Genomic DNA, 26936 nt, shown 5'->3' on the forward strand with positions numbered 1-26936 from the left:
GAGAAGGAGAAGCAGGCTCTCCTCTGAAAAAGGAGCCTGATGAGGGGCTGGATCCCAGGACCCAGGGATCATGACCTGAGCCGAAAGCAGCTGCTTAACCAACTGAGCACCCCTAGATAAGAGATTCTTGAAATAGGGATTGAAGAACTCCATGACAAGAAACATACTGTTCACATTTGACCCTGTAACTGCATCCTAGCCATTCCCAGACTCCTCTCACTTCACCAAAAATTCGGGATGTCTGTCTGCTCACTGCCCTTGGCCCCTTCACACAGGGGAGACCCTAGCCCTAAACAAGCCAATTGCAGCATACTCTAGTGGAGATGCCTCAGGCTGCAGAATTACACAGACCTTGAGTTAAAGCCCAGGTCTGCCGCTGACTAGCTGTGTGGCACTGGACAAGTTACTTAGCCTCTCTGAGCCTTGGTCTCCTTATCTATAAAATAATAGCTATCAAATAATACATATTGATTCAGGTTATTGTAAAGACTAAGAAAAATAAAGCAACCATATTTAAAATACTTGGCATATAATAGATGCTCAGTTATGTTAATTTCATTTACTATTTAGGTTACCTAGAAATCATCAGGAGGGTGGAGAGAAAAAGGAAAGTGGTAGCATTTTGTATCTGGGAAGTATCCTGCCTCAGGTATTTTACAATTATCCTGAGCAAACATTAAATAATTTAAGTGGGTCAGCTCTACTGGGAAAGCCACACTTGGATAGATACTGTCTCTCACTTTAGATGCAAACCAACAAGGATCTCAAGATCAATGGTGAATGTTTTGTTTCTCATTCATTTATCGATATGACTGTATGGTCCTCAGTTTCTTCCCCTATAATATCTAAAGTGCACGTCACACAATCTAATCACTGAGTTAGTGAATGAAGTGCTTGAACATTTGGTTGTGACTCTCGTGGTTTGGAGAGGCTCTCCTCTTTGAGAATGTGGTAAGCCATTTTTTTAATATAAACTAGAATTTATTGAGTTCTGATTATCGTAAGCACTGTGCTGAACTTCTACGTGCATTGTCTCATTTCTTCCTACGAATCAGTGCTATCACCCCCATTTTGCAGGTAAGGAAATTGAGGCTTGGATACATAGAGTGGAAAAGTCACGCAGCACTCAGCAATAGAACAGGAATCTAAGTGCAGCATAGCAGGCTCCTGAGGCTGACTTCTTAACAATGCGCAATACTGGTTCTCTGCACCTTGGTTTTGGTTTTAAGTTTTCGAGACAGGCATCATAAGAAATGAATCCCCAGGAAATTCTGTGCTCAGAGGGTCTCATTAGATAAAGGATAACTTCACAGTGTTCGTGCACCCACACAATGTTTCAGCGTGGGTGTGGATGCAAAGGTGAGGAATTACAGGAAGAAAAAGAGTAGAATAACAGATACACTCTCTCCTTGGATATAACTCTTCTAATTACTTACTTAGAGGATAATAGTGATGAAGGGTTTCACAGATGAATCCTTGAAAAAAGAGAAACTGGAACCTGTGTCCTACCTTTAGACTGTCCGGCGTGTCCCATCTTGGTCAAAATGGAGCTCATTCCAGTCGTCTGTCGCTGTGTGGGGCCGTGGGTGCATGCATGTGGAGTGTTTCGGCCTGCTCCAGAAAACCACATTCGGTGACACATTGTAGCTATTATCAATGACTTGTGGTGGCATGTGAAGTATTTTCCATCCACTGACCTATGTTCTGATCATGGGAACCGGTGGGATCTCTAATCACTCACTGACCTGCTCCTCCAGGAACAGTCTATTCTGTCGGGTGAGTTCCATTCCATTCCAGACTGTGTTTCATTGGTACCTTTTTCTTTCTGAATTCATCCTGTGTGTAAATGGGAAAAATTAAAACAAAACATTGAAATAGCATGTCTCTTTTGACTAAAAGCGTATCTGGATAATATCTCATATTTTTCTTTCTTATCCTCCCTGTGTTTTCAGCTCCAGGGTTCCTTGAAAAGAAAACAGGTGGGTAACCTGTCTCCCGCCAACAGCAAGAGGCCCAATGGCTTTGTGGACAACTCATTCCTTGATATCAAGAGAATCCGCGTCGGGGAGAACCTCTCTGCTGGACAAGGGGGCCTCCAAGTAAACAATGGACAAAATCCAATTATGTCAGGGACCTTGCCCATGAGCCAAGCATCCCTACGGAAGACTAACACTCTGCCACCCCATCCTCCCGGAAACGGTATCTTTAACATGGGCTTAAAGGAAGTGAAGAAGGAACCTGGGGAGACTCTGTCTTGCAGTAAGCACATGGATGGCCAGCTGACCCAGGAGGCTATGTTTTCCAATAGGTACGGAGAGGACCCCGTAGAGCAGCTGATGGACCCAGAGCTGCAGGAGCTGTTCAATGAACTGACAAACATTTCAGTGCCTCCCATGAGTGACCTTGAGCTGGAAAACATGATCAACGCCACCATCAAGCAGGACGACCCATTTAACATTGACTTGGGTCAGCAGAGCCAGAGGAGCACTCCCAGGCCCTCCTTGCCCGTGGAGAAGACAGTGATCAAGAGTGAATACTCCCCAGGTCTAACCCAGGGCCCCTCAGGCTCTCCTCAGCTGAGGCCCCCATCTGCTGGCCCCACCTTCTCCATGGCCAACTCCGCCCTCTCCGCTTCCTCCCCCGTCCCTTCTGTGCCACAGAGCCAGGCTCAGTCGCAGACAGCCTCTGGGGCAAGCCGGGCCCTGCCCAGCTGGCAGGAAGTGTCGCATGCCCAGCAGCTCAAACAGATAGCGGCCAACCGCCAGCAACATGCCCGGATGCAACAACACCAGCCCACCGCCTGGTCAGCCTTGCCCTCTTCAGCCGGACCGTCGCCAGGTCCATTTGGGCAGGAGAAAATCCCCAGCCCTTCTTTCGGCCAGCAACCATTCAGCCCGCAGGGCTCCCCCATGGCCGGGGTGGCGGGCAGTGGCAGCCAGCCGAAGGGGATGTCCAACTACATGTACAAGGCCAGCCCGTCTGCCCAGGGAGGGCACCTGGACGTGCTCATGCAGCAGAAGCCTCAGGATCTCAGTCGAAGTTTCATGAACACCCCGCACACGGCCATGGAACCCCGTCATGGCAACACTAAGCCTTTGTTCCATTTTAACTCAGATCAAGCAAGCCAGCAGATGCCTTCGGTTTTGCCTTCCCAGAATAAGCCTTCTCTCCTACACTACACCCAGCAGCAGCCTCAACAGCCGCAGCAGCCCCAGAGCTCCATTTCAGCTCAGCCGCCGCAGCAGCCGTCCCAGCCCACCCAGGCCCTGTCCAGCCAGCCCTTGCTAAGGTCCCCCTTGCCACTCCAGCAAAAGATCCTGCTTCAGAAAATGCAGAACCAGCCCATCACAGGCCTGGGGTTTCAAGTCTCCCAACAGCACCGACCGGTAAGACTGTAATTTTGCTACCCCAAACGCAGAGGACCCGGAGACCGCTTAGCCTGATCCTTATGCTTATGGTTGCAACGTTTGTGTTGGGGCGGAATCAAGAACACAAAGGCAGTAGTGGTCCTGTCGGATGCCCATGAAGGCCTTAGGAAGCCCCGCTCTCACCGGGCATCTGGAGGCAAGAGCTAGTATTTCCTTGTAGATCATTCCTCTTGTTGGGATCTGCAGCAGTCAAAGGCTCTTGCTTATTAAGAATGTTGCATTATAATTCATGACCTTTAGTGACATGTCCAGTTGGCAGTAAGATCTGGATACACCTGATGTCTATTCCTGCAGTCAGTAACTCAGTCAGTCATTAAGTCGACATGCGAGTCCTGAGTACCTACCATGTGCCAGATGTTGTGATTATGCTGAAAACTGACATAAGTCCAGACATGATATTAAGAGTAATGACCCGTCTATATTCACACCAACCAACTGAAATGTCTGAATGCCCAACGTGTCGTAATAGATCCTGCCAGGACTCCATGCTGGTGCATTAAATAAGGCATGGCCCCTGTTTTCAGGCACAGTCAGGAGAGGAGAGAAACAGGCTTTAAAACTCTCATTTGAATGCTAAGTGGAAAGGCTAATCACATGAGATCACAGAGGTTCGGTGTCTTACCCTGCAAGGGGCTACCAGGGAAGTCTTTGGGAGAAAGTAATGCCTGAATTAAGTGTTGAAGGATGATATCATCATCACTACAAACAGAAAAAAATATCTGTGGTTACCTTATATCCTGTGATTAATATAAAGCCGAAGTTTTATTCTGCCCTATACGTGAGTAGTACGAAGAGATAGCTTTGTGCCGTGAGAGCACGTGCTAGCGAGGAAACTCCAATCCCGCGAGGAAATTCAGATCCCCCAAGGAATTCGAGGGCGGAGACTCTTCCTGGAAGGAAGAAAGTCTGAATGTTGCTTTGTGCATGTAATTTGACGGGTCTCCGTTAGTGGCCAAGCACAAAGACAACACATTACACGTCAAAACAATATGTCAGGATATTATGACGGCACTGAGCCTAATTTCAATCACATTCCTAGAGTAGTTTTCACGGCTACTGCCCAGAAAAGAATGCCACAAGCACCACAGACCGTGGCCAAGCTAACCTTTTCCCTAGATGTGTGCCAGGAGAAAAACGGCTCTCAACCAGCATTCAGTAGCTCCACACCAAGCAAAGTTTTGCACTCTTACCCATTTAAGTAGTGTGGGGTTTAAAAAAAAAAAAAGTGTATTTTTTTTTCAACTGTAGTTGATGAAGAATGGACTTAAATAGAGTCATGTGCATATTTTACAAAATTCCTTTTTAACAGGTAATTTGGGGATTGTTAATAAACAAACGCTATTGTGGAACTCATTCCTAATGGCTGGGTAGCCATTTTGGTTTGGATGAATCTAGGTTCAAATTTTTACTCTGACATTCACTAGCTGTGGGACCTCAAGCAAGTCACTGGACCTCACGAAACATGTGTTTTCTCACCTGTAAATGGGGGTGATAATAATATATCCTAGGATGGGTTTTGTTTTTTTTTTTTTTTTTAGAATAAAATTAAGGAGCACTTGGGTGGCTCAGGTGGTTAAGCATTGGACTCTTGATTTTAGCTCAGGTCATGATCTCAGGGTTGTGGAATTGGGCCCCGTGTCAGGTTCTGTGCTCATCAGAGAACCTGCTTGAGATTCTCTCTCCCTGCGCCTGTGCCCTCCCCCTCAACATGTGCACTCACGCTCTCTCTCCCTCTCTCTCTACAATAAATAAATAAATCCCTTAAAAATGAGATTGTTTTGCACCCAGAGTTTAGAACAAAGTTGACAGTTATTATGATTATCATGGAAAGAGCCATGTATGATATCAGAATATTTTTAACAAGTATTACTCTTATGTAGGTGATGCATTGGAATAAGTCTCAAATTCTTTTCTTTTTTTTTTTTTTGCTGTTAATATCACATATCTGTTTTATTTTTAAAAATTTAATTTTTTTTCAGTGTTCCAAAATTCATTGTTTATGCACTACACCCAGTGCTCCATGTAATACATGCCCTCCATAATTTCCACCATGAGGCTCACCCAACCCTCACCCTCCTCCCCTCCAAAACCCTCAGTTTATTTCTCAGAGTCCACAGTCTCTCATGGTTTGTCTCCCCCTCCAGTTTCCCCCCAAATCACTTCTCTCTATCTCCCAATGTCCTCCGTGTTATTCCTTATGCTCCGCAAGTAAGTGAAACCATGTGATAATTGACTCTCTCTGCTTGACTTATTTCACTCAGCATAATCTCCTCCAGTCCCGTCCATGTCGATACAAAACTTGGGTATTCATCCTTTCTGATGGAGGCATAATATTCCATTGCATATATGGACTATATCTTTTTTATCCATTAGTCTGTTGAAGGGCATCTTGGTTCTTTTCCACAGTTTGGTGACTGTGGCCATTGCTGCTAGGAATGTTGGGGTACAGGTGACCCTTCTTTTCAGTACATCTGTATCTTTGGGGTAATTACCCAGTAGTGCAATTGCAGGGTCATAGGGTAGCTCTATTTTTAATTTCTTAAGGAATCTCCACACTGTTTTCCAAAGTGGCTGCACCAACTTGCATTTACTCTGTAAAGAACTAGAGAATCAACAACAAATTAACCCAACCCCACACACAAGAAGGGAAATAATCAAGATTAGAGCAGACATCAATGATATAGAAACTAGAAGTCTCAAATTCTAACATAAAGAGTTTCAGAGAAATAAAAGGAAACTATCCTTCATTCTTGTATTGTCCAGCAGTATAGTGAATGAGTAGTGATTTGCCCTCACTAAGCCCAGTCTTCTGATCATAAAAATGGAAATAATATATAATTAGATATTAATAAGAGGTAGTGTTCATTATTTACCCTGTAAATGACATGACTTCTGTCTCTCTTCCTTATGGTATCTCATTTCACCCATATGGAGGAAATACCATTGTTCTCATCTGACAGGGGAAACAGCTGAGGCACAGAGAGATTAAGTAACTTTTCCAAAGTTGCACTGATAAGAAGTGGCAGAGCCAGGATTCTGATGGTCTGTTTTGAAGGTTGTGCTTTTAGCCACTGACTATACAGTTCACAGGTAGGATATGTTGGGAAATGAATGACCACTTATAGACCATTGCGAAATTCTCAAAAAGAATATTTCCTATAATATGAGGCATATTTACGTAATCTACAGGGTAGATGAAATGCTTTGGGGATAAAGAAAGTCTTAAATCTCTCACCTTCAGAGTTGTTAAAGAAAAGAATCGAAAAATATCTGTGTGACAGCTGACCTTCTTGATGGTGAACATTATGGAGCTATCCAAAATAAGCGATTTATAACAGGAAATATATCTCTATATCCTGTCAGCCCTTCTTTGGGAGCCTTCCTGCCATCCTAGGTCCTGATTCTGGCTCCATTTTTCATATCTACAGCTATACACCACACTCATGTCCTCTTTGTCCCCATCAAAGCTTCCAGAACCCAAGCACACCAGTGGGTGCTGATGGCCAAATCAACAAATATCTTCCAGTGTCTTAGATAATATTAAACCGTTTCCAGTGCCTATGACACATGATGCCAAGACAATTTTCATCTTTTCAAGAAAGCCCTTTAAAAGTGATGTAAGTGGCAGCAGCATTTCAGGCTGAAGACCCCTTCTATACAGGCTGGACATGGTGACACATTTACGGCTTTGTCCTAACTTTGTATATTGAATCAAATTGTCCCTTCCTGATCAGCAGTTCTAAGAGAGAGGATTTGGAAGTCCTGTGTCTGAGTTGTAAGCAAGTGTACCAGAGTTCTATGGTCAAATAAGTGGTGCCTTCTTAAAAGCATTCACCTTTGGGCGGTTGGACTCCTGCTAATAAGAGTATCATTGTTCAATATGGTTACAGAGTTTTTCTCCGGGAATTGTGTTCAGAGTTTTGAGCTCATTGAGTGGATTATTACCAGTGCAGTAATATTCATCCTGTTAGGGTGATCTTTGAAATCACTCAAGATGGGTAATGCTGCTTTGGGTCAAAAATGAGGAATAGGTGATAGGATAGGACTGGATTTCAAATATGGCTTGTGAACTTTCTCTGAAGGAGGTAAAGTAATAAATGAGTTGCTTCCCAAATGATAATTTTGAGAAGCAACTTTCATTTGGATGTGCGTATATTTAAGGTTTTTCTAATTCTTATTGTCTCATCTAGTATATTGCCAAGTATTCTCAGCTCAGGGAGGTTTAACCTCACCATTTATAGGAAACCGTACAAATGTGTGTTCTCATTCCCAATTAGCAAAGTCTCTGTTACTCATGACTGAAGGCATAGGAGGGGAGAGATTGGGAATTAAGCAATTCTTAAGTTTATCAACTAGAGTGTCCTAAATGAAAGCATTGGTCATGAAATTTTTTCTGTTTGTGATACTCACTTTGTACCAAACATACGAAGACTTGTTTTGGGATTTGATTATTGGAGTCCTTTCATCTTAGACATGGTGGAAATCTTGTCTTTCTGCTACAAGATGGTAGATTGAATTTGTCAATCAGTTGCTTGTAATTTACCCAGCAGAGTATCACCCTTCAGAGCTCTTCACCCAGACAGATCTGCAATCAGGCAAAGAATATACTAGGGAGAGCCTGTGCTCCTCTTTATTGGGTACCTATCTCTGTTCTCCTAGATGTGAGGGATGCCTGAGAGATGGACACAGCATAATCAAATTGTTGGAGACCTCTTTATCGTTCCATGCCTGGGGTGGTTTCAAGTAATCCCTTCTCTGGATACTGAGAGAACAAATGGTATTTGGTATTTCACAAAATGTCTTCAGTGACTCTGTCTTGCTAATGTTTGGGGCTTGGCAAATGGAAATACCTCCTGGCTATAATTTCCTTCCCTTTCTGATTTGAAGGTTATGGGAGAGGGCAGGAGAGGGACATAACGCATGCAGTTCTGATTTATCTTCAAGTCACTGAGTACTTGTTTAAGGTGTGAAAGAATTATTGGTTCACTAGGGCTTGTGAGAGTTCAGTCCAAAAGCTCTAACCTCTTGAACCAAGAAGTGATCTTTGTCAGAGCTGTATAATCAGACACTTAAAAGTGTGAATTTTTTTTTCTAACATTAGATCCATGAAACTCAAGTGGATTCTATATTTGGTTTAGAATTATCCCATCTCTAAAAATTCTGAGAGGGAACGCAGCCAGTGAATGGATGGTTTGTTATGACCGAAACATAAATTTGTACATTTCCTCCTTAGTTTAAAGCCAAGTTTTATATCATATATTAAGAGCCTCAATCATACATCAAGAACCTCACCCTGCTCTCTCTGCCTAGCCAAGTTTATCCTTCACCGCTTTACATATCAACCCTTGGCGTAAATCAGGCAAGTCTCATGTTCTCACCCCTTCTTCTTTAAAGTAATTTTGTGGGTTTTTGGTGGTTTTTTTTTTTTTAGTTGTTGTTTTTTAAAGATTTCATTTATTTATTTGACAGATAAATCACAAGTAGGCAGAGAGGTAGGTGGCGGGGGCCGGGGGGAGCAGGCTCCCTGCTGAGTAGAAAGCCCGATGCAGGGCTCGATCCCAGGTCCCTGAGATCATGGTTTGAGCTGAAGACAGAAGCTTAACTCACGGAGCCACCCAGGCACCCCGGTAATTTTGGATGTATCTGGTCTTAAAGAACACCCACTTGAGGGTAGAGGAATCACTGGGGCACTCATATACTGACAAATCCTTATAATCGCCCAGTGAAAGTGCCAGAGAAGAGATAGAACCTTGAATCAGCTGGGAATGCCTTTTCTACTGGGAAAATAATCCCAGTATTATCCCAATGAATGCAGAACATGGATTCAGTGTTCTGCAACAATATAACTTCCAAACCACCCCTTTGCCAGGAGCCACAGATTGGCTAAAGGGTCAGCCAGTTAGGCTAGTGCCAGTTAGGCTAGTGCCAGATTTAGGGGCTAGAACCAGATCAAAAGAAGTCAGAGTGTGAAGGGCCAAAAACAAGGCCAAGCCAATGTCCTAGACAAACTGGGACACAAAATCAATCAGTATACTGGGAATCCAGGAGTGAGGCCAAAAGATGGTAGTAAACCTGTGGTCATGGGTCAAATATAAATGACATAAAGTCTAGATTGAAGTTAGGATAGAGACCCAAGAGATGCTAGGTGATCATTGCAAATGACCCTTGACAATTTGGTGATTTCTGTTATGACTCACTATGGCTGGGCTGGGCTGGCAAGAGGGACGAGGTCTGATATATACCAAGGACTGTCCGTGGCAGACCAAGAACATACTATGTTTGCATTTTCATTTTATCTTTGATATTTTCGTCATTTATCTTTCCAGTTTAAAAGAAAATAAAAATGCATTTTTAATATTCCATAAGACCAGTGCTAGGGCTGAGCCCAAATAAATTTCCAAACGTGTATGTTAATCTGATCTGTACTGAAGAATCTTGATTGGCAAAATTAGCAGGAGGGGGATTTTGCATGTGTCTTATTAGTTTCTGTTAGCTGATTTGTTGGCTTTCACATTAGTACCAATTCCGTGCCACATGCGAACAGCCCAAATGGTAGATACTATCAACCCCTTTGAGGGTACTGAGGCTCAGAGAGGTTAAATAACTTGCTCAGAACTACAGTTAGGAACTGGTCTGACTTGAAGCCCAGTGTTAATAACTACTGTGCTGCTTAAAGTATGCAACTAGGTAGATGTGGTTTGGGTTGTGCTAACAGAGCCTTTGCTAGGGAATCTGTTCGAAATTTCGTGATTGTTTACGTGCCCAGTTTATTTCTACCTCAGGGAAAATTTAAGCCAAGAATTCTGACACAGAGAGGGATCTTCAAGCAAATTCACCGACATTGCCTTGTCTGAATCCACAGATCTTTAGGTTTCCCCACCTGCCCAGCCAAGAGCCATGAGCTAAAAGATCTCAGGCTAAATTGAGTACTGCCCCATTCTGAACTCTACCAATGGTTTTTATCCATTCATTCAAAAAATGTTTGTTGAGGGTTTGCTGTATGTCAGACACCGTCTGGACACTGATACCACCACTCAGAACAAAGAAGATATGGTAAAGGACAAAAAAAATTTAAACATCTTTTTAAAAGATTAAATAATCAGACAGTATTTTCAAACTGAGCTGTTTTCATCCTACCGCAGGCTTGGTTTATTCTTGCTTTTGTTGCTAGGCTGATTTGCTGGCGGGTGTCTTGGTACCTCTGATCGCAGATAAAAATGGAGAATGCCCAGGGGAGTGGTAGATGACTTCGTTTTTCAAGGAAAAAATTTCAAGAGTTTGGTTAGCTTTTTTAAATGATAAAGAAAATTCATTCCCTTTCTTGTCCTTTAACATGCTCCATCAGGATTTAAGAACTGTGTGGGGTCCCTGTTAGAGTTTCACCACGGGATAAAACCATAATGCATACATGCGTTCGTATGATGAGAGTTTATTGAGCACCTACAAGGTGCCAGGAATTGGAGATGAAAAGATCACGTGATGTAGAGAACCCTCTTTGCACCCATCTGTAAGATCAGGAAGGCATGGTCCCAACTCCTCGATGAGCTTTTGTTGTGAAGGAGACGTCTGTCCTGGATACTCACTGGGTTCTTCTTGGGGACACATAAATTCACTTTGTACAATAACTGAATCCAAATCACATGGGCCTTTCCCATAAGGCTATAAATTCAACTTTGAATGTGTTATTTTAACCTTTTACAGAGTAGAGCTCTCTTTTACTGGATATTCCACTTTCATGTCTGTTTTATTTTGTCATCCTAGTATGTAATAGCTCAGAGCACAATAGAGTGAATTTGCATAAAGCAACAATTAACTCCTGTATTCCTCAATAAAGAAATAAACACAATAACAAGAGGAACACGTTAGCCTTGGAATCATAATGCATAGGGTTTAAATCCACACTTAGGGGAATGACTTCTATTATTTTCATTCCAAGGTCTTTGTCAGTATGTTGCATCCATCAACAAGAGCTGTGCATTTAAAGCACTAATGCGTAATTCAGCCTGTTGAATACCAAGTTTCCAACCAGGGAAAGAAGGGGTATGAGGTTAAGAAATAGATTTGATCCCAAGGATGGAAATGCAAGAGGGTTAATGGAAAATCTGACAGATATTTAACTATAATGTGCATTAATGTAGGTGACTCAAACAGTCCCCTTTGCACCTATTCTAATTAGTTCTGCCTTTTCTAATCAGATGTCAGTTGTTATCAGTTTGGTAGAGGGGGGTGGTGATTTCTTTTTGTGAAATCGAAAGGAAGCAACGACCCATTTCGCCGGTGCAGTAATCAGTAAATGCTCATGTTAATGGTTAATTAAAGTCAGGCACAGAAACTTGAGATTCTGAAGGTGTTTATTATAAGGAGCTCTCGATTTGAAATAGAAGACGGCACAAATGTTTAGACTACCAGGATCAGAGAGATGAAATGGGAGTGAATCATCTTACTCTTTTACACTGCGTTTTAAGCAGGGAAGACCAAACTTACACACACAGAGCCTAGGCAGCTCTCTGGATACTAATTAGAGAACTCCAGCTGAATATTAGCATTTCATGCAATGAATCTGAACAATAAAGTGGCACTTTATTCTCCAAGCAATAAATTGAATAGAGCATAATAGAGGGAAGCCAATGACTACTTTCCTGTGCATCCTGCAAAATCAAGTTTCAAGGTCCCCGAGGAAGAAAGAAAGGGGGTGGTTGACCTGTTTCCCTTTCTTTCTGCTGCTAATTCCCTCCACCATGAATCACTGGCATTTTCCACAGTTTGCTTTTCACAGGAGCTTAAGTTCGGCTCCACCTTTAGGAAACATGAACTTCATAAACAGGGAGGTTTTGGCCCTTCTTCTTGGTAGTCCACAGGCCTGTGCGGGTGTGCACATGAGCATGTGGGCTTCATGCTCTGGGTTTGGGCTCCCATTCCTACTCTGTGCCTCTGGGTCTTTGTCCCGTTCCCCCTCCCTTTGGCTGTAGCCTCTCCTCTTCCACCCTTTCCCTACAGATCAGTTTTTGAACTCACCCCTTTTCCCTGACCTCCTGGAGACCTGTTCTATGGCAAGCCTTAAGTGGGAATGGGGGAAGGAGAGGACATTTAGCCACTGAAGTTGTTATTAGCCACAAGGATGAAGAGACTTTTCCTGGAAGAGGATCCGTATTGGGGAGTGCCACGAGGCTAAATGAGCTGGCAGGCCCATCTCTCTGTCCCACAGGCCTCTGGCACGAAGGAGTGAATTCTGAACGGACATACCCATGGGCAGAACATATCCTGAATAGCTTCTGACCATTGTCCCCTCTCACGTCATGTGCTGGCTAAACTGGCCTGCCTCCCTCCAGTCTTGCCAACCTGCTACTGGACTGAGCATGCTTAAACAGGAATGTGGTCAAGTCTGTCACCTACCTGAGGCCCGCAAATGACCTTCGTTTTCTCAGAATAAAATCCAAATCGTTATGTAGCTTATAAAGCCGTATATGACCAGGCTCCTGCCAAGATTTATTGGTTCCCATTCCTAGCTTTTGTTTATTCCTTGACTCCCACCCACTCATTCACTCATCTTTACGGGCCGCGTTCACACACACTCTGCACTCTGGCTCCTGCCATAAAAGGTATACTCCGATTCCTGAGAAGTACCATGCTTTCCCTCACCCTCAGGTCTTCAAATATATTGTTCCTTCCATCGAGAACATTCTTCTGTTCTGCTCTGCACAGCTAACCTAACTCTATGCTCTCTCAGTCTCAGCTGAGATATTTCCCCCACAAGGTTTCCCTGGCTTCCCGATTTGGGTTAGCTCCCATCCTATACTCTCTGGTAGCTACCTCAGCTTCCTCTGTTTTAGCTGATATCAGTCCTCACCTACCTGTGTTCTTGTGTGTCTTCTTCAACTAAACTGCAGGCTACTTGAAGGCAAGGATTGTGTCCATCTTGTTCACCATTGTATTCCAACTTTTGACATGGCTAATACATGGGAGGAACCCAAAACATATCTGTTCAACAATGAATGCACGAATTACACCATTGACCCACCATCCATTCTTCTGTTCCTGGGAGTTAAGGGTGCCAACATGTTACCCTCTCCTCCCAAGATGGAAGGAACAGGAGCTATCATTTCCACCTTCTTCCATAACAAGTCTGCCCTTAAAACACCATTTGCCCATGGATCTGCACCAAGGGTTCTAGTTTGCAGGGGTAGAAACTAGAGAATTCACTCTCAGCTTTGCCCCGGGTTAAACCTGTGGAAGGCTCTTCCTTGGAGCCTAGACTGACCTATACCACAGGGAATCATATGGGTAAGAGTCAACTAAGAGAATTTTATCAACAATATTCCAAATGATTCTTTTCTTTTATGAAACATATGGAACATCAATAATTTACCAACAGTGACCAAAACACAATCCCTACCCATAGGTAATGGACAGAAACAAGTGATTATGTAGTGTTAAAAGGTTTCTGATAGAAGTGGCCATAGGATATTCAGAGAATGCAAAGATAAAGCACCTTTGGGAACTAGAAAAGGCTTCCTGGATTAGGCATCATCTTCCTCACCTTTGTTCCCCGTGTACTCACATTATTGCAAGCCTCCCTCTTTCCAACTCCCTTGTCCCTCCCAGTAGTGGGCTGGATGGCATGTCTAAGAAATTCTACCTCGTTCTGTACTCCATAGGGCCATGGCCAGTGGCTGGGCTTCCGTTTATCTCTGTTGCTTTGGCCAAACCTTCTCCCTGGAAATGCCACTTCACTGCAGATCCAGTCACTCCCCGAGGGTCTCTTTCACTAGACTGGCTCTCCTTCCTATGAATGTCTTTTGCCCAACAGCTCCCTTTTCCCTCCTGCCTGTGGCTTCCTGCCCAGCTGCTTGGAGAGTTCCTAAGTGTCTTGGAACCCCAGTCTCTGCCCTAACTGCCTATGTTGCTGATATCACCTCTCCCCAAGCTCTGAAATAAGTAAAATTTGTTTCCTCCTCCTCTAGGACATACAACAGATTGCCAACACTGTTGGTACCATTCTTATATCGTATGGTAATTTTGTTTAGATATCCGACTGGTCCAGTGAACGAGGAATTCCTAGAGAGTTGGACCATGGAATTCCTTTTTCTTCTCTGAACCCACAAAGCCTTTTGTATCTCTCATTGCATTCATTGCTTGCTACCTTGAATTATAGTTAAATCTATGCGTCAACCCCTCCACTAAACTGCAAGTTCCTTGAGAATGGAGTCTACATATAATTTTTCTTTGTGCCTCCAAGGGCTAACAGAGTACCTGAGAGAAAGTCCCAACATAAGGACACAGAAAAAGGAAAGAAGGAAAAGACGCCTCAGTGTGTGTGTGTGTTACAAGTTGTATGGTCTTGAAATCAAAGGAAAAAAAATAGGGTTGAAGAACTTCTGACATCAATCTGAAAATAAAAGGTACATTATTGAGAATTTATGCATGATTTACCTTAGTGATCAGATAGCCTTGGTCAAATTACTTGGAGTCTCTGACACTGAGCTGCATTATCTGTACAGTAAGAATTATGACACTATTTTGCAGTATTATTGAAAACATTCCATGAGGCTTAGGACAAATGTAGGGCCTTGATGGCAACTCACCTTGATGGCAACTCACAAGTGTTAGCTTGCTTTCCTTTGCACACTAAGGACTACCAGAAACAAATCCACTGAAATAATCCAAATTAAATGTTAGTAGACACTTGCAGTGGTTGAATTCCAAAGCTGACCGTAAGTTTCCAGGCAACTAAGGCAAAAAGAAATTATGTGGGGGATATAGGGGTTCTTCTTCTCTAGCATGAAAGAAAGCACGCCAGTTCATTAGTGGAGGCAAACTATTTCCTGGAAATGAATTCAAAGGTACATTTATCACTGGGGAATTAGGTAACACGATGGATATCTTCCACCAAACATTTTGCAAAGACACCATGACACCGTTTCCTTTGAAGTTTCTGTTATTAAGCTGCATTATAAAACCCAAGGCCAAAATACTGGATTTTAATTCAGTGAATACTTTTCCCTGGGAAACTGAGATAATGGGGTACAGATGTCATGTTTTCTGAAGCTCTGTATCAATGGTTTTTGCACTTTGTTTAAGTAAGAATACATCTCTCTTCCCCTCCCCCTTTCAAAGTTTCCCTGAGACACCTCCGTGGAACTTAGATTCCTTCCGGACAGTCTTCAACTCTGGGTTCTGGCTTATCCCAAGGTAGAGTTTAGAGATTATATGGGAATGCGTAATTCAAATTCCCGTTAGACTGCATCACTCAAATCTCAATGTCTTGATTGAGGCTCTGGTAAACCCAAGCATTGTGTAAAGTAGATGAGACCTACGAAATGTCTACCTTTGAGTCAGCTTTCAAGGAGAGTGTTTCAAAAATCCTTTTAAGCTATAATCTTATCCCTCCACATAGAACAAAACTGTAAATTTTAGATGTGACCCCTCTGCTCACCAGAGCAACCTCATTAAAAATCACTGTGAAAACATTCAGCAGTTGATATAGTTATTTTTTGATCAACAAATACGTAAGCACTTCCTGTCCACAGAACACCATGCCAACTGCTCTAAGAAAGGTGCCAAAGGGGGTGTGCCGTGTGGTGGGGACCCCAGGGGGATGAGAAATAGAAGATTCTGGATGTGGACTTCCTTTAGTAATTAGACCTTGTTTACCCCCTTTGTTACAATTTTATTCTGTGATCCTTGAATTTTATGATTCTAAAATCCAATTACTGTCCTCACCCTCATCCTTTTTATCAAAGGAACCCAGGCAAATAATTTAAAAAGACAAGTCTTGCTAAAAGGCAAAAGCTATTCCTTGGCACCCCCTTCCCTCAGCTGTCACCTAGAGGAAACTACTTTCATCATTTTGAGTTTCTTCTTCTGGTAGTTATCATCAGATCACTAAATTCATGCATGCCTCAGACCTCTTGGTTTGTTCTTTTTTACATCTTACACAATAGATGAAGATTTTAGTCTTTCTCTGTCTTCCCCTTTGCCACTGCAAGGTTATGTCAAAAATTTGCCTAAGTCCATATCAGTGTCTTCAGAACTATGAAGACATTAGTAACGTTTACAGCTAAGACAAGCCAGAGTACTGAAACCATAATTCCTCTGAAAGAGCTCAGTGTCTTTCTTTTCATTTGTAAAGTTTCTTTGAATCTCTGGCTGTGTCTTCTCATTCCATCCAACAGCTCTGTGAAACATCTGTCAGTTTTCCACCTGTAATTCCTGTCAGATGATCTGTTTGTTGTTTCTTTTCCTGGATGCCTCTTCCCAGGAGTCTTCTCTCCCCAGCCCAGACCGTCCCAACAGAGTTCTATAGGCCCCCAGATAGTGCTGTCACCCTAGGACTTCCTGCCTCCATGCTGGGAATGCCTTCATTTCTTTCCTTTATCGGATTTCCTGCTTCTGGGTCCCGTGTGTGGCTCTATTTGCTTATTCAATCTCATTTTGGTGGACTATGTCTGCTGATAGCTTCCTGACAAAGGATATATTAAAGGTAAATGTTGAAACCTTCAGAGACATTATAACTCCTTTGAGACAATAAGAAGAAACTCAAAGCATCAAGAAAGAACATTGTTGAATAGTGATAATGCCCTCCTAGATACATTCAGTGCTATGGAGTGTGCAAAGAAGGGATGAGAAAGAAAGCTTCATTTATTGAGCACCTACTATGGGCTAATTGGTTTTTCCATGACATTTCTAAGAAACAGGCATCATTTTCTCCTCCTTATCCATGAAGATGGATAGTCTTCATGAGCAGAATGCATAGTAATTGGCCTAAATCACACAGCTATCAGGTGGCAGAAGTGGAATTCAGATGATGTTTGTCTGCTTCTAGCCATGCTCTGCACACTGTGTCTCTCAACCAAAAAACAAATGCACAATCCTTGCCCTCAAGGAGTTTGTTCAACCACGTCTTTAATCCAAATCAGACATTTGCTAATTTTTTGCCCACTATACTACCCTCTTACTGTGTGTGTATGTAATTTAATTCTGATTAATACAATATCTATTTTCATAGTTTCATGTACATCAAGTTTTATTATATTTTTCCATGAAATTCTGGACATAGCTATTTCCAAAGAAGATTTCAGTTCTTGATCCCACTCTATTTATTAGGGATTAAGCAGTTAGTCTGATCTGGTTACCACTGAAAATGTGTTCATGGTTTTGCCCTTCTCCCTGGTGGATTTTGGGTTCTATGCCAGTCTGTTCATTTGCTGACATTTATCACACTTAGCTCCTGCCTCGGGGACATCCAGGATTATTGGTGGGGAATGACTCCTGGCCATGACCTGTAGTAGCAGGCTCTCTAAGCTCTCTTCCCCCTGGAAATCTGTATTGGTGTCTCTCCAAAACAAAACAGAACAGTAAGTACAAGGGGTAAAAACATAGGAAGGGATTTAAAAATGAATGAAAAAGATAGAATCATTGGTTTTCTTTAGATCAGTTACTGACCAATATGCAAACAAATGAGATCAACACATTTCATTCATGTCGATGCTGTTGAATCCCTCTGACAACTTTTCTCACCCAGAGGACTTGACCCTTGACACAGCTCTCAGTCAGGGAGGAGTACCAAGATCAGGGTCAGCGGCCAGACCCCAGCCCAGGGACCGTCCCCACGGCATTCTCTGGCAATGTCTCCATTATGGCGCCAGCACCACTATTCCCTGAAGCAGAAACACAGAACCGTTTCCTCCAGTTAGAGATCAGAACCAGGTAACCGTCCTCCAAGCAGTCTCTACTTTTGAGTACTAGGTTCTAAAAGTTAATTTTTAGTTTGGTTGTTTGACACTCCTGGTGCATTTTGTCTATAGGAACAATTTAAAGAAATTTTATCATGTCCCAGGCTGGCCTATTCAAAGTCTATTTGACTCTTCTGGCCATTGAGCTGTTAGAGTACTGACCACGAATTCTCAAACACTGCATTTCAGAAAAAAAAAGGTTGTTCAACGTACACTGGTTGAACCAGGCATAGGGGTGGAATCAGGAATACAGTCTACTTAGTGAAACAGAGAATCCCTGTTCAAGACAGAAATGAGAGTCCCATGTGTGCACAGAGAACTTTGCTCTGAAAGCCACGGAGTATGAAGGGCCTAACTCCTAGGCCTGCCTCTGGGTTCTGAATGAGAAGACGATGAGTATTTTTGGCTGGACCTTCATGGCAGGGGGAAGCAGGCCTTCAGACCAAGGGAGGAGGAAAAGTGAGATTAGCCAGAGCCTCACCAGTGAAGGGCCACAGAGCTCTTCCTGTCTAGTGGTCGTTTATAGATATTTATAGATTGGGGGCTACCTGAATGCCTATCAGTGTCTATGCCTATCCACACCATTTTTGTGGACAAAAGTTTGTTGACATGATTTATCAAGGTAAAAAGGTTTTGAGCCATTAGTTCTATTTCCAAAGTCTATACAGAGCACTGGGCAGTAAAGACCTTGACACCAAGGCAGCCAGGCCCAGGGGCCTTTCCCAGGCTGTGCTCTGGATACCACACCAGCCTGGGGAGGCAGAACTTGGTAGCTGAGGCTGTGTTTTGCATATGTGAATAGAGTCCCCCAAATGATTTGCTCCCTTTACTCCTGTTACAGCCATGATGATTCCTAAAATAAGTTTTGACCCATGTGAGTGATGAAATTGTCTACATAGTCAAAGCCAGAGAGAAAGCCAGAGGGTCAGAAAGATGGGATAAAAAGTAGGAAAGAGTGATCCCAAGGGAGAAATAATGAAAGGAAATTGGGGCCAAAAAAAGGCATTTCTGACCATCTCTTCTGCTGTGTAAAGATACTTTATAAGGCAATTTAAACTCTGACAAATTGCCTATTTCTGTTTGCAACTACAGATGAAGCCAACCATTCTCACAAATTTCTCCATTTGTTTTTCCTCCTCATGTTTCATTCAGTTCTTTTTGGGAGGGTGGCTATTGTAAAATTCTTTCACATTTCTCTGAACACTTGAAATGGGGTCAAATCTAAATTAATGTGAATTCAGCATGGATCCCAAGGCCCTAAGGTCAGGCTCCACTTGGACGGTTTTGATGTGTAAAGCACTGCCAACATTCATTTTTCTAGAGCAGCAAGAGAAGTAAGCCATGTGCTGGTGAAGATTGACGTAGACCTTATTTTCCCTATAGGCAGAGGCAAGAAGTTTCTAGTCACCTAGAAACTTTCTGCGTGATTTGGGGAATCATAAAGAGCCCTCATCAGTCCACTTTGGGTTACACATTCCAAAGAAGCCCGATGCATGCACGTGGGTGAGAACCTCGCCAGGCAGGGAGTCTGAGGGCAGCCAGCCCTAACTTCCATGGGAATGGGATTCTTTGCCAAATCCAGATGCCGGAGGCGTCCCTCAGGGACCACAGCCCATCTTAAATGGAGGGAGTTGCTGTGAGAAGTTAAGCAGGAAGTTCTAAAGGGCTATGCACCCCCCATATGTGTGGGTGTGTGCGCACGCACGCGTGTCAGTAAAACGAAAGAAGCCCTCCATCACTATTTGCAATATATACACGTGGAGCTTAAAATTTGAGGGAGAGAAAAAAGTGAACAGAAAAGGAGGGGAACTTGTTTACCTCTCCGAGACTTGCTCATGCGTTACTTTACGAGATGCATACGTTCATGCCTCCAGGTCTAACACGTTTGTCTTTCTCCCCTAAATGTCTCTGAGACTCCCCTTGGAGGGTAACTCAGGTGACTGTGAGGGTCACACTTTCAGTGGTAATTCTTTTAAAATGAAAAATTTCTTCACCTCCTCCTTGCCTTGGAAAGAGGAGAATTTATTCACACATTGGTGCTAGCGGTGGAGATAAGGGACCCCCAAAGAAGGGTCAACGAGGTTCACTTCAGTATCCAAGTTTAGGGGAGTGTGGGAGTATTGTACCGCAAGACCAAAGAGCTCAGCATGTGATCAACATGAAAGGTGCTATCGGAACTCAGAGCTAAGAGTGAAAACATTTTTCACATCAACCATTGCAGCAGTATCTTCCCAGCCACAAACCTCACCAGCTTTTCCAGTAACCTGAAAAGACAAAGAAAAAGAGAACTTGGGGGAACTCCTACTCATCAGTCAGGTTTCCCCTTAAACGTCACTTCCTTTAGGAAGCCAGTCAGACAGATCCACCCCCATCTGACTTCCCCTCGCTCAGCTCTTCCTGCTCTTTATGTCGTGCCTTCCAGAATTATCTGTCTTCTTCGCTGGACAGTCTCCACTTCTCAACCCCCAGCAGCCAGCACACTCCCCAGCCCTTTGCAGGCACTTAAACATGTGCTCAATGATTGATGGAGTACTGAGGAGTCTGTGTTACATCTTGGAGACACAAAAATTAAGTTAGGGTTCTGGGATCAAGTCCTGTGTCGGGCCTCCTTGCTCAACTGGGAGCCTGCTTCTCCCTCTCCTTCTGCCCCCTCCCTGCTTGTGCTCTCTCTCTCGCTGTCTCTCTGTCAAATAAATAAAATCTTTTTTTAAAATGACGTTAGAATCTCCGCTTTGTCTGGATAAGGCCAGTAATAAGAAGATACCACACGGGGCGCCTGGGTGGCTCAGTGGGTTAAGCCGCTGCCTTCGGCTCAGGTCATGATCTCAGGGTCCTGGGATCGAGTCCCGCATCGGGCTCTCTGCTCAGCGGGGAGCCTGCTTCCCTCTCTCTCTCTCTCTCTCTCTGCCTGCCTCTCCGTCTACTTGTGATCTCTCTCTGTCAAATAAATAAATAATAAAAAAAATCTTAAAAAAAAAAAAAAAAGAAGATACCACACAATTTGGCAAACTTGGCAACACCTGTAAGAAGAGTTTCTGTCCAGGAGAACAAAGGGAAGGCTGAACTTTTGGGCACCCTAGTGACAAAACAGACAACCATATTAGCTACTCCCAGGTCTCATTAACTTTACTAACAAGAAGTAGTGAGTCGAATCCTATTTCCTTACATTTCAGGTCTGCTGCAGGGAGAGCATGATATCAATAATATTAGGCAATGGATTTTATTTGGGAGAATATTATATCAGAAAACATGAAATATTATCAGTACCTTCCCTGGGAAATCAATCAGCTTTGTGGTATCTAATATTATATTTCTAAACTGCAGAACCAAAAGCTAATACATAATTGGCTTTGTAGGAAGGGTTTAAAGAGTGAATGAAGAATCATGCTTAAGTTTCTGCTTGCCCACTTCTATTCTTCTGCATTTAATTCACGTTTTTCAGGAACAGTCCAAAGCAAAGTAGGTACTGCCCACTCGCCAGCGTCCTGCGCTACGTGCAACTTTCTTTATCCAGCACTGTCGGTGTGCCTGGAAAACAGACAACAGAAAGGGAAAGCTCTTCCCGAGGGTTTGCTGGTTCCATCAGAGCACACTTGACAAAGATCACTTGCAATCTCAGACAGAGAAATCTAATGTTTATTCAGTGTCAAAATGACTTGAAACCTTTTTCGTATTGGGATGTTTGCGAGGACCCCTTCTATCCTTCTCACGGCGTCCAGGGCGCCCTCTGTGCTTAATAATAACAATAACAACAACCATGAAAGTTAGGACCCAAATGCTGTTGCAAAGGTGAATGACGGCAGATGGCCTTGAAACCGCCATCATCATCTGCACCAAAAGTGGACGGACTCTACCCTGACCTCTCTGAGGGCAGAGTCTATTGAAGAGGTCAGTCTTTGGGGACCACTGGCCTTGGTTGTTTTTCTGATTTTATTCTCTTTAGAGAGAAATGGTATTTTTTTAAATGCCGGCACTGACTTTCATGACAAACTTTCATGACAAACAGCCAACAAAAGCATGGTAAACAGAACACAGCATTTCGCTGTCCTCAGTGTGACTTTGAATTTGGTGTGGACGGCACGTACTCTCCTTCACGCAGGGGTATAGTTTGAGAAGATGAGCTTATCCAAGGCCAAGGCGCTCTGATGCCACTGACTATGCAGGGTGGCTGCCCACAGGCCAGGTAATCACTCCGTCTCATTTCCCCCAAATTACAATGAAAGAGATGATCAGATCAGATGTGTGGCCCCTAGACTTGAAAGACCATATTATAAATATGACCATATTTATAATAGGGTTGCTGACCCGGATCTGTTGTATTTCATTTTCCTCTGTAAGGACATTAAAAATGAAAAATCGCCATCATTTCATGGAAAAAAATACATTTTAGCATTAAAAAAAGGAGATCATAATTGCAGAGTAAATGATCATCCTTTAAATTAATTGAATAAATTTTAGCTGTTTGATAAACTCAGTGCATGATCCTTATTTTTTTGGTCCCATTAGCAAACAACAAATCCCTTGGTGGTGGGTATGTGTCCCTAGAACACCTAGAACACCGACAGACCAGATAATCTCCATGCTCCTTCCATCTGTCCCAGTTCAAGCACAATACTGAAACACACAAATAAGTAAATAAGCATATGAGTAAAGTACCAGCTACAGACGTGTTCCCTTCTCCTTTGCTACGGTGGAGGTGTTAATGCTTTCCACCACCCAGCTAACAAGAATGTGCAAGGTACTGCCAACCACATCATCCCACTTCCACCCAAGGTGGTGGTAGATCTGCTTCACTCCATTAAATTGTCATTGTTTTCAGCTGCATTGACTCTTCTAATTAGGAGTGAATCTAGCAATAAGGAGATCAAATAAAAAGAAACAGAGAAGATGCCAACGGGGCAAGAGAATATAAAAGCAAGAAAAAAGCTTTTTTTTTTTTAAGACTAAATTGATTATTTTGCCCAAAACACAAACGTAAAGGAAAGGATTCATAGCACAAAGAATGTAATACAACTCACTTAAGTTACTCAGTCTTATTACAGTATTAATGCTGCAGCCAAGTTTCATGGTATAAAGTAGATACACAGTCTATTCCCTAAGATAGTACTTGGTTTCCATAATAGTTTTTAAAGTCCTCTGAAATTGGAAATATAAATATGGAAACTCACAGCGGTCAATATCTTGAGCCAACTCTAAGAGAAAGGGGTTTGGACTGAGGTCTAAGAGCACTTAAGTGAAACAGAGCCACCGAGAAAGAAGTTTAGTCTTAGAGGCACGTCTGAGGAGGGGACAAATGGAGTTTATCATGTTGTGAGGATCGCGGATTTGCCTCCTGTTTCCTTTGACAGTGAGGGACAAGAGGCTGGCTTGGGCATTCATTGCTTTAAGTGCACAAGTCACATTGGCCTGAGATCGCTGGTTCTGTTCATGTCCTGTTCATGGTCATGTTTTTAGAATGAGATAGGTCTTTTAGAAAATGGTCCTTTCTTCAAGAGAGATCTCTTTCCCACTGAGGAGACTCTCCACCCCCCCTTCTTTCTTTTTCCTGGCTGCGTACCACCCTGACTGAGGTGGAGGCAAAGATAGCTTTATTTCAACTACATAAATGTTTAGATTTAGGTTCAGTATTTCAGAGGTGGTAGAATCTTCGAGATGTTTCTAATAAAATCATCTCTTCCTTTTTACATATGTGAGAAAAATCCAGTGGCTTTTCAAGTTCATTCAGATTGATGCTGGACCCCAGTAATCAATTGCATCTCTCCGTGACTATGTGGAATTGAAGAATGAGCAAGCACATGGATAATCTGTGTAGGAAGCATGCAAAGGTCCATTGACTTATATGCCCTCGAGATATACCCTGAAGCAAGGTTTTAATTGTACAGAAATGTGGCCTAACTTCTAACAAGATCTTTGGTCAGCAAGTGGGCCAGGCAAGATCACTGCAAATTGGAAATGTTCGAACACCAGAGGAATCAGAGGAATTCTGTAGCTACTTGAAATATATGTGTGTGTGTGCGTGTGTATGTGTGTGTGTGTATTCAGGATTAAATTAATTAAGTGCATCTCTGTGTCTCCCCCAAATCTTACACTTCACCTAAAGTGGTTTTCTTTACTTTTAATGCAATATACATTTTTGAGGATTTGGAGGGTATTTGGTTCAACAGCCTAGGTAAATGAGAGGAGGATTGCTCCCTAAGGGTCTGCTGATGCAATTAGAGTAAAGCTGCCTGGAGGGGAGATTTTCTGTGGCTGTGACTGGCCCAATTGTCCGCCCTTGAAGACAACCAATCTTCAAAGTGGCCAGTGGTGATAGGTCACGTGGAACTCTCTCTCTCTCTGTATGTTAGCCACGTGCAGGACAGACTGGGGTGGAAAGAGAAAATGGGCCCTTTAGGGTAATACAGATAAGGTTTGGTAACTGGGAAATTAAGGATGCATCCAAATATTCCTGTTTTGTTCAGCCCATCGGTACAAATGAGGTTGCATAAGGCCGAAACTAGAATCTCACAGATTACAGCTTTCCCACCCCACCTTCTCACCTGAGACGTCTAATCTTGTACAAAGTTACTTCCAGTCCTCACCTGCACCCCAGTTGTCTGTGAGTCCAAAATAAGAGTTTTATATGTTTCTTTTGAATCAGTAGGCGTGACTGCTCTGTACCAGCTGCTGCCACTCAAAGCTACACTCTGGATCCTCTCCCCCACCCCGCAACCTCCACCGCCTGGAGCAATGCACGTCCAGGGCTGCGGCTCCCAAAGCGATTCCAAGTGTGCTGCACCGTCTCTTCCCTTCCCACATGGCTCCTTCCTTCCCCAGGTCACACCCAGCAGGAGAGCAGGCTCAGGACACTTCCAGAAACCGGTGGTCATCTTGGCAATACCCCTTGTTCTCTAGTCCTATTGCTGAATCACTCTGTTTATACCAGACTCTACATTTCTTTGTGAAGCGTATCTTTTTCCTCAGGAATTTCCAGTGTGTCTCGACAGCTTGGTTTCCATCAGACTCTTCTACCATTCTGAATAACTGAGCACAGGTTAGTGAGACAGTTCAAACTTCTACCCACCTTAGTCACCGAGGAGACCCCTTACCCTCCCTGAGACCTTCACACTCACCAGTCTCCTCCTGGCAGGTGTATTCGAGTCTCAGCCACACAAGAAGTCCAAAGTGAACAACAGACAACAATCAAAGACTATTGTAGTCAGTGTCCCTGAGGCTGAATGAGATTTATCTGTTGTCTGCACTAAATATATTGCTGTGTGTATCCCGTGGTTCCAAAATAAATTTGAAAATCTGAATGAATCAAGAACTACTGATCTAAGCAATGTGATTTCCCTTTCTTTATAGTGTGCTTATATCTTCTGTCATTACAGCATTATTTATCTGGAATTTTCTTTGCTTGTTTCAGTTGAAAATAGAATCATTTCAAATAGCTAGGCACTTTAGAAAGAAAGGGGGGGCGTGGCTGGGTGGCTCAGTGGATTAAGCCTCTGCCTTCTGCTCAGGTCATGATCTCAGGGTCCTGGGATCAAGCCCCACATCAGGCTCTCTGCTCAGCAGGGAGCCGGCTTCCTCCTCTCTCTCTGCCTGCCTCTCTACCTACTTGTGATCTCTGTCTGTCAAATAAATAAATAAATAAAATCTTAAAAAAAAAAAAAAGAAAGAGGGGAAGGATGGAGAAGGAAAGAAAGTAGGAAAGAAACAGAGGAGGGTGGTGAGAAAGAGAAGGAAATGAAAGGAGGAAAAAAGGAAAGAGAGAGAGAAAAGCTAAGTTAAGTCTCCTTTTAGATTTATAGTTCTCAAGCTGATGTGCACATTTTTGTAAATGCTCAGGCCAGGGGTGCCTGGGTGGATCGGTCACGTAAGTGTCAGACCCTTGATTTCAGCTCAGGTCATGATCTCAGGGTTGTAAGATCCAACCCTTCATGGGGCTCTGTTCTCAGTGGGGAGCCTGCTTGAGATTCTCTCTCTCCCTCTCCCCACTAACCCCACATACTCTTTCTCTCTCTCCAAAAATTTAAAATAAGGTAAAAATGCCCAGGCCCATCCTGGACCAATTAAGTCAGAACATCTGCAGGTTGGGCCTGGGCACCTCCTCTCTGTCTCTGTCTCTGTCTCTCTCTCTCTCTTTCCACACACACATATATACATATATGCATACGTGTGTGTGTGTGTATTTTTCTAAAGCTCCCCCAGGAGTTTCTACTCTGCGTCAGAGTTGGGACTGCTGTTCTAGGGGAAGTACCAGGAGAGGGGAAGTTCACAAACTTGCTTTACCTCCATCTGCAAAAAGTCAGGCTTTCTTATGTAATATTGAAGAGCATCAACCCAGGCCAATTATTGTAGTAGAGAAAGTCATTGGAAAAACATTACCTTCTTTCGAATGGCTGTGTAAAGCTTCTTGTAAAAGCACCTGATGAACTTGAGCATAAAATGTTTCCTAAGTGAAGTGATACGTACATTATCATTGTGACTCAGGGTACTTAGATAATTAAGAAGTAACACTTTTGTTTACATTTAAGTACATCAAGAAGAAAACTTGTTGGACCAGAAATGTCAGAGGGTGAGAGGTTTAAAAAAAAAAAAAAACTGACTTTGGCAGGTATTTTTTTTTTTCATAAAACTGCATCTTTTCTATGAGAGAATTTTCCATTTATTTGGCCCTATTTATAAGCATCCTTGATTCCGTCATCACCCTCAGGCCAACAAAGTAGGAAAAAAAAACATTAAAATTCTGTACAGAGGTCAGCAAGACCTTAAATCAGCAACTTGAAGCCAC

At 43.1% G+C, this 26936-nt stretch overlaps 1 protein-coding gene across 1 annotated transcript in view; it reads left to right on the top strand.

Moving 5' to 3' along the window:
- The window catches only part of MAML2 (mastermind like transcriptional coactivator 2), a 346338-nt gene that overhangs the window by 232486 nt on the left and 86916 nt on the right, over positions 1-26936 (top strand). The window contains exon 2 of the mRNA XM_047691203.1: positions 1953-3386. Within this exon, the coding sequence (XP_047547159.1) occupies positions 1953-3386 (1434 nt within the window). The remainder of the gene's footprint in view (positions 1-1952; positions 3387-26936) is intronic.

This window comes from Lutra lutra, chromosome 10, assembly GCF_902655055.1.
Source record: "Lutra lutra chromosome 10, mLutLut1.2, whole genome shotgun sequence".
In the NCBI taxonomy this organism is placed as follows: Eukaryota; Metazoa; Chordata; class Mammalia; order Carnivora; family Mustelidae; genus Lutra; species Lutra lutra.